The following is a 17,299-nucleotide window of genomic DNA, read 5'->3' on the forward strand; positions in this document are numbered from 1 at the left end:
AATCAAACTCATACCCATGTTAAAATCTGGAGAAAACTGTATGAAAATCATAAGTTTTGATCAATAAATCCAAGCAAATGATTGTAGATGAATGAACTTAGTCAAGAACTTGTAGGAAAGCGCCAAATTGCGCCAAAAATCTTGCGAATTGGGTAGTTAGAGAGAGGTAGGGACCGCCCACTTATGACCGATTTTTGCGTCTCAGCGATATACCCAGAGAGACCCATTCTTAATATTTTCCACCGTTTGTGGCCGCCTACCGCTTTCACTTCCCTTTTCATTTTGCTACCCCCTCTCTCTCTCTCTAGATTACCATACTGGAGTTCGATTCAGCCCATTTGATCTCGCACCGTTTCTCCTCCAATTTTCCCTTTCCTGCCTTGATTTCTTAAGTTGATCGATCTCTCTTTGCTTGTGGAGTATCGCATCCATCACATCCATGGGTACTCTTCCAATCAAATCGATCTTCGTCCCTTCTCTTTCGCTTTTTTCTGGTTTTTTTGTGATTTGCGTGTTTGCGGCTGCTTGCGGCGGCGATTTCTGTTGGGGGTGTTTCGTTTTTAATTCTCTGATGTTGGGTTTCTTGGGTTTTTTTTACAGCGATCGAAAACCCTTTCAATGGCATCTTGAAGACCCTTGAGAATCCTGATGGGTCTGTGTTTGGAAAGTACTACAGCTTGCCTGCTCTGAACGATCCTAGAATCGGTGAGTGGTTCTGCTTTATTTGATTATTGGTTTGGTTCTATCTGTTTGAGTGTGCTTTATTAGATTCTATATGTTTTTGTGAATCAAAAGTTAAAGTGGTTTTAGTGTTGTGAGTTGAAACTACATTAAACGTTCTGAATGGTTGGATGTTGATTGTTGGATGGATGTTTCTTTGGCAGAAAGGCTGCCATATTCCATTAGGATTCTTCTCGAATCGGCCATCCGAAACTGCGATGAGTTCGCCGTTAAGGCTAAGGATGTCGAGAAGATTCTTGATTGGGAGAACACCTCCCCCAAACTGGTTGAAATTCCTTTTAAACCTGCTAGAGTGTTGCTTCAGGTCAGCATTTTGTTTCTGAAAGTTGGATATGGATTTGTGTTGTCATTTGATATGTGAAATGTGCGTCGATTTAGGATTTTACTGGTGTGCCTGCTGTTGTTGATCTTGCTTGTATGCGAGACGCTATGAACAGGCTTGGTGGCGATTCCAACAAGATTAATCCATTGGTGAGTAGTGTACTATATAGATTCTTCGTTCTTTATATTTGTCGATCGTTCGATCTATCGAATACATGAACAGTTGAACACATAGTGATGGCTTATGAATGCAATCAATTCAGGTTCCTGTAGATCTTGTCATTGATCATTCAGTTCAGGTCGATGTGGCAAAGACCGAAAATGCAGTACAGGCGAATATGGAACTGGAATTTCAACGAAACAGAGAAAGGTTTGGTTTTCTGAAATGGGGATCTAGTGCTTTCCATAACATGCTTGTCGTACCTCCCGGATCTGGTATAGTTCACCAGGTATACTTCCATGTCTTACAACACTCGAGCGTGCAGGATAGTCCACCTCGATCATCCCGTTGTCTCGATATAAGTGTACTTTTTTGCCTTTTACTCATAGTATTGCATCATTTTTCAGGTTAATCTGGAATACCTTGGCCGAGTAGTTTTCAACACAAATGGCTTGCTTTACCCTGATAGTGTTGTGGGAACCGATTCACACACAACGATGATTGATGGATTGGGCGTTGCTGGTTGGGGCGTTGGTGGGATAGAAGCAGAAGCTGCAATGCTTGGACAGGTATGAAATAATCATATTTTTTGGTATCGTATTTTTGTTATCTTGCGGAAAAATGGTTGACTTTGTTCTTTCTTTCTCTCGTCAATTTTAGCCCATGAGCATGGTCTTGCCTGGCGTCGTCGGGTTTAAATTAATTGGAAAGCTGAGAAACGGTGTAACAGCTACAGACTTGGTTTTGACTGTGACTCAAATGCTCAGGAAGCACGGTGTTGTTGGCAAGTTTGTGGAGTTTTATGGTAAGCAGAGTCGAACTTCTGAACGCCATTTTAAAATTTACGCCACCCTTTTTCTTATAATGCCATTTTACTTCTATGCAGGGGAAGGTATGAGTGAACTATCTTTGGCCGACCGTGCCACAATTGCCAACATGTCCCCCGAGTACGGTGCAACAATGGGCTTCTTTCCTGTTGATCACGTCACCCTGCAGTATCTGAAACTGACCGGAAGAAAAGATGAAACAGTTAGTTATCGCTCATACTGACGTTCCGCTAGTTAGTAGTTCATGTTTGCTTTTGTTCAAGTACTAACTTGAGAATTACGATTCAGATTTCTATGATCGAATCCTATTTGCGTGCGAACAAGATGTTCGTAGACTACAGTGAGGTAAATATAAAATATTCTCTTTCCTTATTTTATTGTCGATATTTAGAACCTTCTGTGTATGAGTTAGATTTTACTGAATGCAGCCTCAAGTTGAACGAGTGTATTCCTCTCATATAGAACTGAATCTTTCGGAAGTCGAACCATGCATATCAGGTCCAAAAAGGTAGCTTAAATTATACTAGAACTTGTCTAAAATTAAATAATAACCTAGCCTTGTTTAACCTTACGTTCTTCCTCTTGGTTTTGCAGACCACACGATCGAGTTCCCTTAAAAGAAATGAAAGCTGATTGGCACACATGCCTTGACAGTAAAGTCGGATTCAAGGTGAAGAACATTTACCCGAGCAAATTGATTTTGAATTGAATTACAAATACCATTGATGTTACTTTAAGCGAACGGGATTTAGCATGGCCAGAGTTTCAAAAGTTGTCATCAAGATATTTTTTAGCACGTTTCTAAATCCATTGCCGCTATTTTCATGGATCCTATATTCTTATATAATGATGTTATAGGGGTTTGCCATACCAAAGGAAGCTCAAGCAAAGGTTGCAGAGTTCAGTTTTCATGGATCCCCAGCTCAACTTAGGCATGGGGATGTCGTAATTGCGGCTATCACTAGCTGCACAAATACCTCAAACCCAAGCGTTATGCTTGGAGCTGCTTTGGTGGCTAAGAAAGCTTGTGATCTTGGGCTAGAGGTTAGATGTCTGTCTTCACCCACCATTAATAGGACCTCTCTATCAATGTGTTCGACTCGTAGTAATCGGTTCCAGTGAGCTCTATTGGTTTTGATTTTGTTGCAACTTTGTGAATCAGGTTAAGCCCTGGATTAAGACGAGTCTTGCTCCCGGCTCTGGGGTGGTGACTAAATATTTGGCGAAGAGGTAATTTTCCGACAGCGCAATAGATGAACCTTTTTTTATACAAGGGAATACTCATCTACGGTACGTGTTTTTACATCTGCAGTGGCATGCAGAAGTATCTTAATCAGCTAGGGTTCCATATAGTTGGGTATGGATGTACTACATGCATTGGAAATTCAGGAGATATTGATGAATCTGTTGCTTCAGCAATAACTGAAAATGGTAACTATTTGCATTCGGGTGGGATGTTGGATACTGTTCTTTGGTATTCTAAAAACTGCGTTTCTAATGATATTGGAACGTTCAGACATGGTTGCTGCCGCCGTACTGTCTGGAAATAGGAATTTCGAGGGTCGTGTACACCCTTTGACGAGGGCCAACTACCTCGCTTCTCCTCCTCTTGTGGTAGCCTATGCTCTTGCTGGCACTGTAAGTACCTTCTTGTTCTCTATCTCTCTTGAATTCAAAAAGGTGAGTGCTTGTGATGCCAGAATCCGTAAGCCCTCAAGCACCTCGCTTCTCCTCGAAAGTCGGTTTTATAGCATAAAAATAAAGGTGAGATCCCACATCGGTTGGGGAGGAGAACGAAGCATTCTTTGTAAGGGTGTGGAAACCTCTCCCTAGAAGACGTGTTTTAAAAACCTTAAGGGGAAGCCCGAAAGGGAAAGCCCAAGGAAGACAATATTTGCTAGTGGTGGGCTTGGGCTTGGGCTGTTACTAATGGTATCAGAGCCAGACACTAGGTGATGTGTCAGCGAGGAGACTGAGCTCCGAAGAGTGGTGGACACAAAGTGGTGTGCCATCATGGACGTTGAGCCCTGAGGGGGTGGATTGGGGGTCCCACATCAATTGGAGAAGGGAACGAGTGCCAGTGAGGATGTTGGGCCTTGAAGTGGGGGGAATTATGAGATCCACGTCGGTTGGGGAGGAGAACGGAACATTCTTTATAAAGGTGTGGAAGTGTCTCCCTAACAGACACGTCTTAAAAACCTTGAGGGGAAGCCCGAAAGGGAAAGCCCAAAAAGGACAATATCAGCTAGCGGTGGGCTTGAGTCGTTAGAACAAATGTACCCCCACATCAAATTTCTTTTGATATCTTAAAAGATAACGCATCCAATGCTAACTTGAGGCTATTTTGCAGGTGGACATCGATTTTGAAACTGAACCTATTGGGCGGGGAAAGGATGGAAAGGAAGTGTTTTTTAGGGACATTTGGCCGACTAGCGAAGAAGTTGCCGAAGTAAGCTGCTATAATTTGAAGTGCTTTTTAGATGCTGAGCTCTTTGATTGTTGTATTTGGATCTTATTCATTGCTCGGAACAGGTCGTACAATCAAATGTGTTGCCTGACATGTTTCGGGCCACATACCAAGCAATCACCGAAGGAAATGCAACTTGGAATCAGTTATCCGTTCCCGAAGGAACACTCTACTCCTGGGACCCAAAGTCAACGTACATTCACGAGCCTCCGTATTTTAAAGATATGACCATGTCTCCTCCAGGGGCTCACGGGGTCAAAAACGCGTACTGCTTGCTCAATTTTGGTGATAGTATTACAACTGATCATATCTCACCTGCTGGTAGCATCCATAAAGATAGTCCTGCTGCTAAATACCTTCTCGAACATGGGGTTGACAGAAGAGATTTTAACTCGTACGGTAGTCGCCGTGGGAATGACGAGATTATGGCACGTGGCACGTTCGCCAACATTCGTATAGTCAATAAACTATTGAAGGGGGAAGTTGGGCCCAAGACAATTCACATCCCCAGCGGGGAGAAACTCTCTGTATTTGATGCTGCAATGGTAATTTCTTGATCTTTTTTCAGTTTACCATATCGAATGTCTTCGATCTGAATAACTTTTCCTTTCAAGATTCTCGATTCTTGTCCTTAGATTATGTATCTGTTAACAGAGGTACAAGAACGAGGGGCTTGATACGATCATTCTGGCCGGTGCCGAGTATGGAAGCGGAAGTTCACGTGATTGGGCTGCCAAGGGGCCAATGCTTCTGGTACTTTTTCTGATTTGTATTAATAGCTCAACTCTCATGAACTTGGACGACTCCCCTGGTCATTACTTAATGCTCTTTGAAACTTCTCCCAGGGTGTCAAGGCAGTTATAGCAAAGAGCTTTGAACGTATACACCGCAGCAACTTGGTCGGTATGGGTATTATTCCTCTATGTTTCAAGGATGGGGAGGATGCCGAGTCCCTCGGGTTGACTGGGCATGAGCGTTACACCATCGATCTTCCAAGCAATGTGGGGGAAATCAGACCTGGTCAGGACGTGGCTGTGGTGACAGACGCTGGAAAGTCGTTCAGTTGCATCCTAAGATTCGACACTGAGGTACTTCCCAAACCGTAGTTTACGTGTCTTGAATCCGAACATCGAATAACTCTGAATAACCAGGTGGCCATTGGTAATTTCTTAAATCTACAAGTTTGCTGGTTTTAATGTGCAGGTGGAACTGGCATACTTCGATCATGGTGGAATTCTGCAGTATGTGATGAGGAATTTGATCCACGCAAAGCACTAAAGGAAGTGGGATCAGGTTGGAGCTCTGAATTTCTGAATAAAATAGGGAATTTCACTAAGTTTGTGGTTTTTTTAGAGAATTGTTTGGGACTATCAAGTTCTTCGTTTCAAGGATTTCCCATATACATCTGTATGACATATTTTTATTAATTTTGTTAAGGGGATTTCTAATTTTTAATTGACCATTCAAATGCTGATTCAATCTAGAAGTGAAACGATGAATTATTCTAACATTCTTCAAATTTTAAATAATCTATATACTAATCTAATATAATTAAATTTCTATGACATTTTAGTATCTTTAATAATTTAATATTTTATTATTATGATTTCAATTTATATTAATTTTAAGGACAAGAATATAAAAGATATGGTTCAACGTGTAAATTTCAGAAACCAATATTTTGAGTGATCTACAAGTCTATCCCATATGAATCTTGAATTCAAAACAAATGGGTCATTAATGACTTAGAATCAATTCATACGAACCATAAAATTAACTAAAAGTACATTGAAATCTATTTTCCATCTCATATCACTTCCTTTATTATAACATGAAGTCGATAAATTTAAAATTGAGCTAAATATAAGTATTAAAAATAGAAATGAACACAAAAACCAATCTAGAAAGAGATCACCCTTATCCACTTTTCATTGCAAATGGGTAGCTAATTGGAAGAATGAAGGCATTAAAAGTTTGTATCAAATAGAAAAATATACCAATGTTCTAGTAAGGGGGTAGTTGTACATGAATCTGTAAGTGAAGTTTGGAGGTGGCATTTCTGGCAAAAATATGAACTCTTATTCTCTCATGGCCATAAAAACAAGAAATCGATGACAATGTAAACTTGTGATTAAACTATAAAGCACATCAAAATTCATAGATTTAGGGATCGAGTAGTAAGGTTAAATTATAGAAATGATGAGATTCCCTACAGCAAATGCACCTGTGACTTTGAGCAGTAACAAGAAATGTCAACCAACCTGCCAAACAATGAATCACCAAACCTTTAGGAATAATTCTTTCAGCAGTACCAAGAAAATTCATCACAGAGGACGAATTTAAGTTATTTCCAAATAGAATGATCTAGGAAAGATTGAAGAAAGACTGTCCAAATGTTGAGAAGCCAAAAGAATTTTGAACTGGTAAAATGATTTAGTGTTTGAGGTGTTCATTTGTTAGTTCATTGTTTAGAGAATGGACATTACCTTGGTCACATCAACTCAAGCTTTGTATTCATCTACTCGCATCCATTTAGTAGCAGACCATTTATTCCCCTTGATAACAGGACAGCCACCTATATATGAACAGCAGGAGAAATATCGTCATTTTATGAAGAAAATCCGATACTCTCCGCATAAGAGAAGAAAAAGAAAGCGCACTGACAAAACGAACGAAACATACATCACTGAAATCTAACATGCTCAGAAAAATGAATGGTTGGTTTATAAGTTTGAGAGTATCTAATCTAACCATGCAAACTTGAAGGGTCTAGAGAGGCATCGGGCTTCATGCTCCAGAAAAGCAATGCATCGCCCCTCTTCGGTTTAACGGAAAGTCCTTTCTTCCCACAATCAGAAAGCTCATTCCACCAAGGCACAGAACTAAAGTTTCCTTTGGCAGCAGGGAACACTGTCTCGCCTCCTTCTTCAACGTCTGAGCTGAATTACGATAGAATTCATATAAAATAATGGGCGAACCATGCAAGATGAAGTACTTGTTTAGAGTCCAAAGCATGGAAAATATGGATTACTACTTACAGGTACATAAGCACTGTTGCTATACGTTGACCTCCATTCTTTGTATTGTAGTCGTCAAGGAAGTAATCAAAATGAGGTTCATATTTCTGTCCCACTTCGTAATGAAGAACCTGAAGTCCTTCTCCATGCTCTGCATATATTATGTGTGCACTTAAGTAACAAAGTACGAAAACTTAGTGTCTAATATTCATTGACCATATGAAAATTTTAAAAGATAAGAAGACAATATCTACATATAATAAACAAAAATTGGCACAGTTTATCAGGTGAACCCGATTCTCGTTCATTCTAACAAGGGACAATGGGCAGGTAAGCTCATAGGACAAACAAATATCTGGAATGTATTGGTATTCCTACGTCTGAGTTGATATTCGTTATTCAAATTTTCAGCCATGATTAAAAATCTTCCTCATCCATTGAAACTTAGCACGATAATTGTATCTATTCGAGTAGTTTTGGGCATGATAAAAATCTTTTCTAACAAAAGAAAAGTTATTGGGAAAGCTAGACTACAGGGGGAAAATTATACCAAAACGATAGGTGCACTTGAAAATAAATTAAAGATTACAAAAGATTATTTTAACCTTGCATAATAGAAAATAATGCTCGATGTAGTTGGAAGAAACCAGGAGGAAATGGACTAAAAAATAGTACCTATGGGTATGAAGGTGAAATCAGCAATCCTTTTCTCTATAGTGCTGATAATCTTATCGCCTCCTCTCGGCAAGAATGTTCCGGAGCTAGTGCGAACTCTGTGAAAGAGAGGTAAGAGAGGTTTCCACAAAAGAGATCCAGCATTACTAACAGTAAAGAATTCTGAGGAAAGGAATAGAACACCTGCTATCTTTGCTCTTTCCAGTTTCACTGTCAACAACGGTAGACTTTTGCATATGAGGCTTGGCATGGCTAATTAGGTACTCACACTCCTCCTTTGTCTGAGCAATTCAAAAGTAAACCAATTCAGTATTTCCCTACTCCGGGATTAATCGATGGGTCTCAGCCTCAGTCAACTCATACTCCAATACCATCTAAAGACAAACACAATGGGAAGTATCCTTGACTCATCATGATAAGAACGAAGAATGATTTCTTAGAGGAACATAAACATAATAAGCTTAAAGAAGGTGCAGCACCAAAGACGCATTCAACGTGTATAAGCATGCACCAACCAAGTTTATTGAAGAATTCCATACACAAATTGCATTAGGAGAGAGATGAATGAACATAAATCACAAATCTCTCAATCAAGATCGGGAAAACTGAAATACCAGAAAGTTGTGATAAACAAAGGCTCTAGGTTCCCATGAGATAACTTCAGCCCACCGTTCCCCTTTCTCCTCATCAACACTGAAACAAAATCAAACAAAACCACAGAATCAATCAAAATCCATCCTCATACAGAACAAAAAATCGAAAGAAAATCCATAAGATAACATACTCCTCAGAGGTTTTCCGAACAATCGAGCTCAGATCATGAACCTTGGGCGAACCGCCGGAATTTCCAGGGATCGAGAGGATTCCAAGAGCAAGAAGAATCAGAATGACGAAGGTGAACATAATGAGCAGGGTAAAAATGATAGTAGATGAAGAAGACGACTTCCGAGTAGGAAAACGAGATTGCCTGTGCTTCGCCATGGAAACAAAACCCTTGGGGAGCAAGATCTGGAATTCCAAGCTTTTGGTCTTCGTCCCCAAAGTCCAAAGGTCTCTGTACAGACAAACTGTGAATCTTGACACCGTAATTAAAGATTGTTTTGGCTTTGCTTATCAACTTTTATTTCTTAATTATTTATTTAATTTATCTCCTTCCGTCTCCGGCGGCTTTCTCTTATTTAGTTTTTACTTCTATTTTTATTTATTTATTATTATTTAATTTTTATCGGATTTATTTTAAAATTTGAGCGAAATTAAAATCAAATGGTATCGAATATTAATTTTTTAATTTAGTGTTTTAATACACGTTTATAAATATAAAAATCAGGATACAAATAAAAAACAATTGAAAATATGGAAGAAAAAAAAAACAAAATCTAATTTAATCATTAAAATTAAATGGGAATATTTGATAATATTTATCTAATTATAATATAAGCCTGGCCTATATGGTTGACTTCTAATCTCTCTATTTATTACTTTAATTGTATATTAAAAACTATTTATTAGTTGAAAAAATAACTCATACTAAAAAAATTTATGATTCTTATGATAAAGTATGTTATGAAATTTATTTTGAATACGATTCCATTTTAGAATTTGATGTGTTATTATTTAAATTTAATTATGCAATAAAAAAAAATAATAAATGTGATATCGATGAAATTTATATTATCAATAATATTTGATTCTGATAACGATAATATTATTGGAATATTTTTTTCATAAAAGTAGGAATAATTGTTTATTAATATTAAAGTTAATCCAACAATATTCCCATTTAATTTAGTTCAAAGGGAATCATTTGGGAAAAAAAAATCATTTTTTTTAGTACTTTAAAAAATAAAAATAAGTAATTTTAAAAAAGAAATAAGTTGTTCAGAATAATTGATATTGATTATTATTATTATTATTATTTTAAAAAATTTAATAGAGAGATTTTTGTGAGTGATAATTTTATTTAGATTATTTAGAATTTATTTTAAATAAAATAAATCCTTACAAGATAATATAAATTAACTCAAAATTTAAATTTTATTTGACAAAGACGGTTTTCTGTCTGTTCCGTATACGTCTGCTTTGGCTCAAATGAGCATTCTGAAGAAATTCCCGTTAAGTTATACTATTACTATGGTCTATAAAAAAGACTATTCTTTCTTTTCAGTTTTATCCCTCTTGCTACGAACTAAGAAAGCATTCATTCTGAACTTCATTTTTCAAAAAACTTCAATTGGTACACGCAAGAAATAGGCCAATTCGGCAGCCTTTTGCTCAATTTCTCGTGGGGTCAGATTCTGATCGGTACGAGTCAAGNACTATGGTCTATAAAAAAGACTATTCTTTCTTTTCAGTTTTATCCCTCTTGCTACGAACTAAGAAAGTATTCATTCTGAAGTTCATTTTTCAAAAAATTTCAATTGGTACACGCAAGAAATAGGCCAATTCGGCAGCCTTTTGCTCAATTTCTCGTGGGGTCAGATTCTGATCGGTACGAGTCAAGGGAATGGCCCCTTGGCCTCTGATTTCCATATAAAGGACACGACGTGCATATAAAAGAAATAAAAACGAGAGTATTTTGGAGATTCAAAAATATTAAAAGAATTAAAAGTCACTTTCCAATAATAAAAATTCTAAGGTTATGTGGAAATAAATTGGTTTTCTAGCTGATATTTACGATGAAATAATCCAAATTTAGCCATTTATTTATTTGGATAAAATTTATTTTAGACCAAATTATTGGGATATTATTCGACCCAAAATCAACTTATTTTATTATAAAAATCCTAATGCACCTAAAAAAATGTTTTTTCAAGGATGACGGGCTCACACGTCCAAATAAATTAAGTAAATAATTAGAAATTTCTGTCCTTAAAAAATTATTAGAAATTTCTGTTCTTAAAAAATTATTAAACTGAATAATCAAAACCAAAGTGAAGGTTACGGATAATCTAACAACAACAGCAATGACAGTAGACGCAAAACAGTAGCTACTGAAAATATTTCTTGATATGAAGATACACTAATGTCTGTCTGTGCCCCACGCTGAGCTGCCATGAAGAGCAATCAATCCCACCTTATCCCCTCGCTTCCGCGTTTACAGTGAGCGGTGAAAAGGGTAGCAGAGTTAGCGATGGGTATCAACCACGGTGGTTTCGATTGAGAAATTTCAACACCCGCGTGGGATCAATTGGGTGCTCACTGTTTCTGGTAAGATATTTATATGTAGTCAACACCCATTTCAATTCGCTTCAATTTTCATGGCGGAAAGTTCAGAAGAGGTCTATCTCCATGGCGATCTCGACCTTAAAATCTTCGAGGCCACCCAGTTGCCTAACATGGACATAGTATCCGAGCGTCTTCGTCGTTGCTTCACTGCTTGTGGTACTCTCAACTACTCCGCCATTAAATCCGTCGCTACCAACTCACGTTCTGCCGCCGGCGAGGGGAAAGTCCACCACAGCCATGGAAAAATCATCACCAGTGACCCATATGTTACCGTCCGGGTTCCTCAAGCCACCGTCGCGCGAACTCGCGTTATTAAGAATTCCCAAAACCCCAATTGGAACGAGCATTTCGTTATCCCTCTTGCACAGAAAATGGCCGAGTTGGAATTTCAGGTGAAGGACGATGATGTCTTTGGCGCTGAAGTTATGGGGACAGTCAAAATCCCGGCTCAGCAAATTGCCTCTGGTCAGACAATTAGTGGGTGGTTTACGGTGCTTGGCTCAAATGGGAAGCCACCGAAGCCCGGCACGTCACTACGAATCGAAATGAAGTTCACCCCCGTTGAAAAGAATCCGGTGTATCGCCACGGCATTGCTGGAGATCCGGAGCATAAGGGTGTGCAGCACACTTATTTTCCGGTGAGAAGAGGCAGCTCCATGAGATTGTACCAAGATGCTCATGTGCCTGATGGGATGCTGCCGGTGATTGAATTGGATGGAAAGAATGTTTATAGACAAGACAACTGTTGGGAGGATATCTGCCATGCTATATCAGAGGCTCATCATATGATTTATATCGTTGGTTGGTCAGTTTTTCATAAGATCAAGCTGGTTAGAGAGACAAGCAGGCCGTTGCCACGAGGTGGGGATCTTATTCTTGGTGATCTCCTCAAATACAAATCAGAAGAGGGCGTTCGAGTATTGATGATGATTTGGGATGATAAGACTTCTCATGATAAGTTCTTCATCAATACGGTGAGATTTTGAACAAATGCTTGTGATTTTACGCTAGAGTTATGATGTCTGGAACATTTTATGTGAGCTCTCACGTTTAGTTGGAGAAGGGAATGAAACATTTTTATAAGTGTTTAGAAACCTCTCCCTAGTAGACATGTTTTAAAATTTCGAGACTGACGACGATACGTAACGAGCCAAAGCGGATAATATTTGTTAACTGTGGCTAGACATTCTACATAGTTGACCCGTTTTAAAACCGTGAGGCTGAAGGCGATATGTAACGGGCTAAAGCAGATAATATTCTACTAGTGGGACTTGGGCAATGGTATCAGAGCTAGACACCAGGCGGTGTGCCAGCAAGGACACTGGCCCCCAAAGAGGGTGGATTGTGAGATCTCACATTAGTTGGAAAGGGGAAGGAAGCATTCCTTATAAGGGTGTGGAAACCTCTCCCTAGCAAACATGTTTTAAAATCGTGAGGCTAACGGCGATACGTAACGGGCCAAAACGGACAATATCTGTTAGTGGTGGGCTTGAGTTGTTACAAATGGTATCAGAGTCTGTCACTGGACGGTGTAAGGCACTGGTTGGAGTAGGGTTAGACATTCTCCATAATAGACGTGTTTTAAAACTGTGAGGCTGACAACGATACGTAACGGGCTAAAGCGGACAATATCTACTAACGGTGGACTTGGACTGTTACAAATGATATCAGAGCTAGGCACCGAGCTGTGTGCTAATGAGGACGTTGGCCCCCAAGAGAGCTGGATTGTAAGATCCCACATCAGTTGGAGAGGGGAACAAAGCATTCCTTATAAGGATGTCGAAACCTCTTCGTAGCAAACGCGTTTTAAAACCGTAAGGCTGACGGCAATACGTAACAGGCAAAAGTGGATAATATCTGTTAGCAGTGGGCTTGAGCTGTTACATTTTACTTCAAGCTAGTTTCTATAATGATATAAAACGACGTTAAAGAATCGGTTCTAAATTGTGTCGTCGCCGGTTGTAGGGGGGATTGATGCAGACACACGACGAGGAAACGAAGAAATTTTTCAAGCATTCTTCAGTGATCTGTGTGCTCTCACCTCGCTATCCAAGCAGCAAGCTAAGCTATGTGAAACAAAAGGTATTGGTGTCAAGAATGGTCTATGTTTATCACGTAGTTAGATACTCCTTGAGCTCATATAGTGTGTTTGTCCAGGTTGTAGGCACTGTCTTCACGCATCATCAGAAATGTGTCCTTGTTGATACTCAAGGATATGGTAATAATAGGAAGATCACTGCTTTTCTTGGAGGTCTTGATCTCTGTGATGGTCGTTACGATACACCCGAGCATCGACTATTCCATGGCCTCGACACGGTATTTAAGGATGATTTTCGTAATCCTACATTCCCTGGAGCCAAAGCTCCAAGGCAACCATGGCATGACTTGCACTGTCGGATTGATGGGCCAGCTGCATATGACGTGCTTATAAACTTTGAGCAACGTTGGAGCCGAGCCACAAGATGGACCGAGTTTGGCCTACGCTGCAGGAACATTACTCACTGGCGCGATGCTTTAATCAAGATAGAGCGCATATCATGGATACTAAGCCCTCACATAACCATCTTAGCAGATGGTTCAATAAAAGTTCCAGAGGATGACCCCAAAGTATATGTTTCAAACGAAAAAGATCCTGAAAACTGGCATGTTCAGGTTGAAACTTCTACAACTTATGGGCTTGTTTTTCGGTTTCGTTTCGGTATTAAATCCTTCTCTTTCTTTCGTTCTTTAGATTTTTCGATCCATCGACTCGGGATCGGTTAAAGGATTCCCAAGAGATGTCCATGTCGCGGAGTCGCAGGTTCTTACACTACTGCTGTTTTTTCTCCCCATTTTCGATGGTAGATATGAAGTTCATTTGTGGTTTGTTTGTGGCTGCAGAACCTTGTATGTGCCAAAAACTTGGCTATAGAGAAAAGCATTGAAATGGCATATATCCAGGCTATCCGATCGGCGCAACGTTTCATTTACATCGAAAACCAGTATTTTATAGGATCATCATATGGATGGCCGGGATATAAAAATGCCGGTGAGTTTCGTTCGAGTTTTGTTCTTTGAAGTAGTTTACTTTGTTGCTTCTACATTTGGAAGTAGTATTCTATATTACATATTTGTGGGTTGATGGCATGAGCAGGGGCTGATAATCTCATTCCCATGGAGTTGGCCCTTAAGATTGCAAGCAAAATAAGAGCCAATGAAAGATTTGTTGTGTATATTGTCATACCAATGTGGCCTGAGGGAGATCCCAATAGCGCTCCCATGCAAGAGATTCTTTATTGGCAGGTAAATGGCTATATGAAAAAGAATCCAGATAGATTGAGAAATATTTTGAAACGTTGATGTACTGTCAGATCCCATGTTGGTTAGAGAGGGGAACCAAGCATTCTTTATAAAGGTGTGGAAATCTCTTCCCAATAGACGCGTTTTAAAACTGTGAGGCTGATGGTGATGCGTAACAGGCCAAAGCGGATAATATCTGCTAGCGGTGGACTTATACTGTTATAAATGGTATCGGAGTCAAACAACGGGCGATGTGCCAGTGAGGACACTAGCCCCCAAGGGGGGTGAGTGAGAACTCACATTGGTTAGAGAGGGGAACAAAACATTCCTTATAAGAGTGTGGAAATCTCTTCCTAGTAGACACGTTTTAAAACCTTGAGGCTGATGGTGATGCCTAACAGGCCAAAACGGACAATATCTGCTAGCGGTGGAATTAGACTGTTATAAATGGTATCGGAGTCAAATAGCGGGCGATGTGCCAGTGAGGACACTGGCCCTAAGGGGGCTGAGTGAGAACCCACATTGGTTAGAGAGGGGAACAAAACATTCCTTATAATAGTGTGAAAATCTCTTCCTAGTAGACACGTTTTAAAACCGTGAGGCTGATGGTGATGTCTAACAGGCCAAAACGGACAATATCTGCTAGCGGTGGAATTAGACTGTTATAAATGGTATCAAAGTCAAACAATGGACGATGTGCCAGTGAGGACACTGGCCCCTAAGGGGGGTGGATTGTGAGAACCCACATTGGTTAGAGAGGGGAATAAAACATTCCTTATAAGGGTGTGGAAATCTTTTTCTAGTAGACGCATTTTAAAACCGTGAGGCTGATGGTGATGTGTAACAGGCCAAAACAGACAATATCTGCTAGCGGTGGAATTAGACTGTTATAAATGGTATCAGAGTCAAAACAGCGGGCGATGTGTTAGTTAGGACACTGGCTCCCAAGGGGGGTGGATTGTGAGAATCGGTTGGAGAGAGGAACGAAACATTCCTTATAAGGGTGTGGAAATCTCTCTCCAGTAGACGCATTTTAAATCGTAAGGTTAACGTGATGGGTCAAAATGGACAATATCTACTAAGGATGGACTCGAGCTGTTACCACTCGTATTCTTGAATATTGTAGTTGATTATTGCAGGGACAAACCATGCAAATGATGTATGACATTGTTGCAAGTGAGCTGAAATCATCAGAGCAACCATATTTGCACCCTCAGGACTATCTAAACTTCTACTGCCTTGGCAAACGGGAAAAAGTTCCAGAGAATGGGCCAACCACTGATGATGCAACGGTAACTATTCAGCAAGCTTATGTTGGTCATAACCTTGATACTCTTTTTCGTTGAAATATGTTTGTATTCATGTTTCAGGTATCTAATTCAATAAAACATCAACGGTTTATGATTTACGTGCACGCCAAGGGGATGATAGTAGATGATGAATACGTAATTATTGGGTCTGCAAATATTAACCAACGATCTATGGCTGGAACGAAGGACACCGAGATAGCCACGGGCGCATATCAGCCACATCACACGTGGACGAAGAAAAAGAAACACCCACATGGTCAGGTTAGGCTCTTTTCGTCTTTCGACCTCGTCCTCGGTTTCATTTTGTCACTTTTACCCTCCTAACTTGAGAACTGTGAGATCCTATATCTATTGGAGAGGGGAACGAAGCAATTCTTATAAAGGTGTGGAAACCTCTCCCTAACATACGCGTTTTAGAATCGTGAGGTTGACTGCGATACGTAACTGACTAGAGCAGACGATATTTGTTAGCAATGGGCTTGAGCTGTTTATAAATGGTATTAGAGCTAGGCGGTGTGCCAGCGAAAACGCTGAGCCTCCAAAGAGGTGAATTGTGAGATCTCATATCTGTTAGAGAGGGAAACGAAGCATTTCTTATAAGGGTGTGGAAACTCTCCCTAGTAGACGCGATTCAAAATCGTGAGGCTGACGGCGATATGTAACAAGTCAAAGTAGACAATATCTGCTAGCGGTGATACATGTTTTAAAACCGTTAGGGAAAGGTTTCCACACCTTTATAAGAAATGTTTTGTTCCCCTCTCTAATAGATGTGAGATCTCAAATCTGACCCGAACGACATCAACTTGTTACTTAGGTTGAGTTATTTGCTAAACAACTACTTTGTTGGACGTGCTTGCATGCACACACTTCATGAACTCTTGCTATACAGATTTATGGATACAGAATGTCGTTATGGAGCGAGCATCTCGGAATGCTCGATCCATGTTTCAACGAGCCAGAAACTTTGGAATGTGTAAGAAGAGTGAATGGGGTAGCTGAGGATAACTGGAAGCGATTCACCGCCGATGAATTCACGACGTTGCAAGGCCACCTCCTCCGGTATCCGGTGCTCGTGGATGACAATGGGAGAGTCAGCCCTCTGCCTGGACATGAAAACTTCCCTGATGTAGGAGGGAAGATAATAGGATCTCATTCAGCTGCAATGCCTGATGTTGTGACCACATAGTCTCCGCCTTGCAATAGCAATGATGCTTTCTAGCTAGAATCAACGCACTCTACCTCTATTCGGAGTCGAAACCGCGAAACAGGCACGCGTG

The 17,299-nt window shown here is 39.9% G+C and overlaps 3 protein-coding genes across 4 annotated transcripts; 2 read left to right on the plus strand and 1 right to left on the minus strand.

Moving 5' to 3' along the window:
• The first annotated feature begins 224 nt into the window (after window positions 1-224).
• LOC111477733 (aconitate hydratase) lies at window positions 225-5,978 on the plus strand. Of its 2 annotated transcripts, XM_023121612.1 has the most exons (21): window positions 225-443; window positions 601-705; window positions 885-1,045; window positions 1,120-1,212; window positions 1,326-1,511; window positions 1,630-1,791; window positions 1,883-2,027; window positions 2,109-2,251; window positions 2,338-2,394; window positions 2,478-2,557; window positions 2,644-2,719; window positions 2,908-3,093; window positions 3,212-3,279; window positions 3,362-3,480; window positions 3,566-3,687; window positions 4,400-4,498; window positions 4,582-5,061; window positions 5,171-5,269; window positions 5,362-5,604; window positions 5,720-5,839; window positions 5,885-5,978. In XM_023121612.1, the coding sequence occupies exons 1-20, from the start codon at window positions 440-442 to the stop codon at window positions 5,792-5,794; spliced, it is 2,703 nt and encodes a 900-aa protein (XP_022977380.1). In that variant the 5' UTR covers window positions 225-439; the 3' UTR covers window positions 5,795-5,839; window positions 5,885-5,978. The 2 variants fall into 2 exon arrangements, with proteins under 2 accessions (XP_022977380.1, XP_022977379.1); XM_023121611.1 differs by having other exon boundaries at window positions 5,720-5,978.
• A 439-nt stretch (window positions 5,979-6,417) lies between these two features.
• Window positions 6,418-9,325, minus strand: LOC111478689 (probable prolyl 4-hydroxylase 10). Its single transcript, XM_023123092.1, has 8 exons — window positions 8,993-9,325; window positions 8,823-8,901; window positions 8,392-8,489; window positions 8,209-8,306; window positions 7,555-7,684; window positions 7,268-7,455; window positions 7,003-7,091; window positions 6,418-6,777 (listed from the first exon to the last, which is right to left on the minus strand). The coding sequence occupies exons 1-7, from the start codon at window positions 9,187-9,189 to the stop codon at window positions 7,018-7,020; spliced, it is 864 nt and encodes a 287-aa protein (XP_022978860.1). The 5' UTR covers window positions 9,190-9,325; the 3' UTR covers window positions 6,418-6,777; window positions 7,003-7,017.
• Window positions 9,326-11,465: 2,140 nt separating this feature from the next.
• LOC111477987 (phospholipase D delta) lies at window positions 11,466-17,208 on the plus strand. Its single transcript, XM_023122024.1, has 9 exons — window positions 11,466-12,407; window positions 13,399-13,515; window positions 13,591-14,085; window positions 14,165-14,233; window positions 14,314-14,461; window positions 14,567-14,715; window positions 15,852-16,004; window positions 16,083-16,283; window positions 16,912-17,208. The coding sequence occupies exons 1-9, from the start codon at window positions 11,466-11,468 to the stop codon at window positions 17,206-17,208; spliced, it is 2,571 nt and encodes an 856-aa protein (XP_022977792.1).
• The last annotated feature ends 91 nt before the right edge of the window (window positions 17,209-17,299 follow it).

The sequence above is a fragment of the Cucurbita maxima genome, unplaced genomic scaffold, assembly GCF_002738345.1.
Source record: "Cucurbita maxima cultivar Rimu unplaced genomic scaffold, Cmax_1.0 Cma_Scf00004, whole genome shotgun sequence".
Classification (NCBI taxonomy): Eukaryota; Viridiplantae; Streptophyta; class Magnoliopsida; order Cucurbitales; family Cucurbitaceae; genus Cucurbita; species Cucurbita maxima.

Coding starts and splice junctions, on each gene's coding strand:
- LOC111477987 (XM_023122024.1), top strand. CDS start 11,466: ATGGCGGAAAGTTCAGAAGAGGTCTATCTCCATGGCGATCTCGACCTT. Junction 13,516..13,590: donor TAAGCTATGTGAAACAAAAG/GTATTGGTGTCA, acceptor GTGTTTGTCCAG/GTTGTAGGCACTGTCTTCAC. Junction 14,462..14,566: donor GCCGGGATATAAAAATGCCG/GTGAGTTTCGTT, acceptor TGGCATGAGCAG/GGGCTGATAATCTCATTCCC.
- LOC111478689 (XM_023123092.1), bottom strand. CDS start 9,189: ATGGCGAAGCACAGGCAATCTCGTTTTCCTACTCGGAAGTCGTCTTCT. Junction 8,902..8,992: donor GTTCGGAAAACCTCTGAGGA/GTATGTTATCTT, acceptor ATTTTGTTTCAG/TGTTGATGAGGAGAAAGGGG. Junction 7,685..8,208: donor TTTCACCTTCATACCCATAG/GTACTATTTTTT, acceptor TAATATATGCAG/AGCATGGAGAAGGACTTCAG.
- LOC111477733 (XM_023121611.1), top strand. Junction 2,028..2,108: donor CAAGTTTGTGGAGTTTTATG/GTAAGCAGAGTC, acceptor ACTTCTATGCAG/GGGAAGGTATGAGTGAACTA. Junction 3,688..4,399: donor CCTATGCTCTTGCTGGCACT/GTAAGTACCTTC, acceptor GCTATTTTGCAG/GTGGACATCGATTTTGAAAC.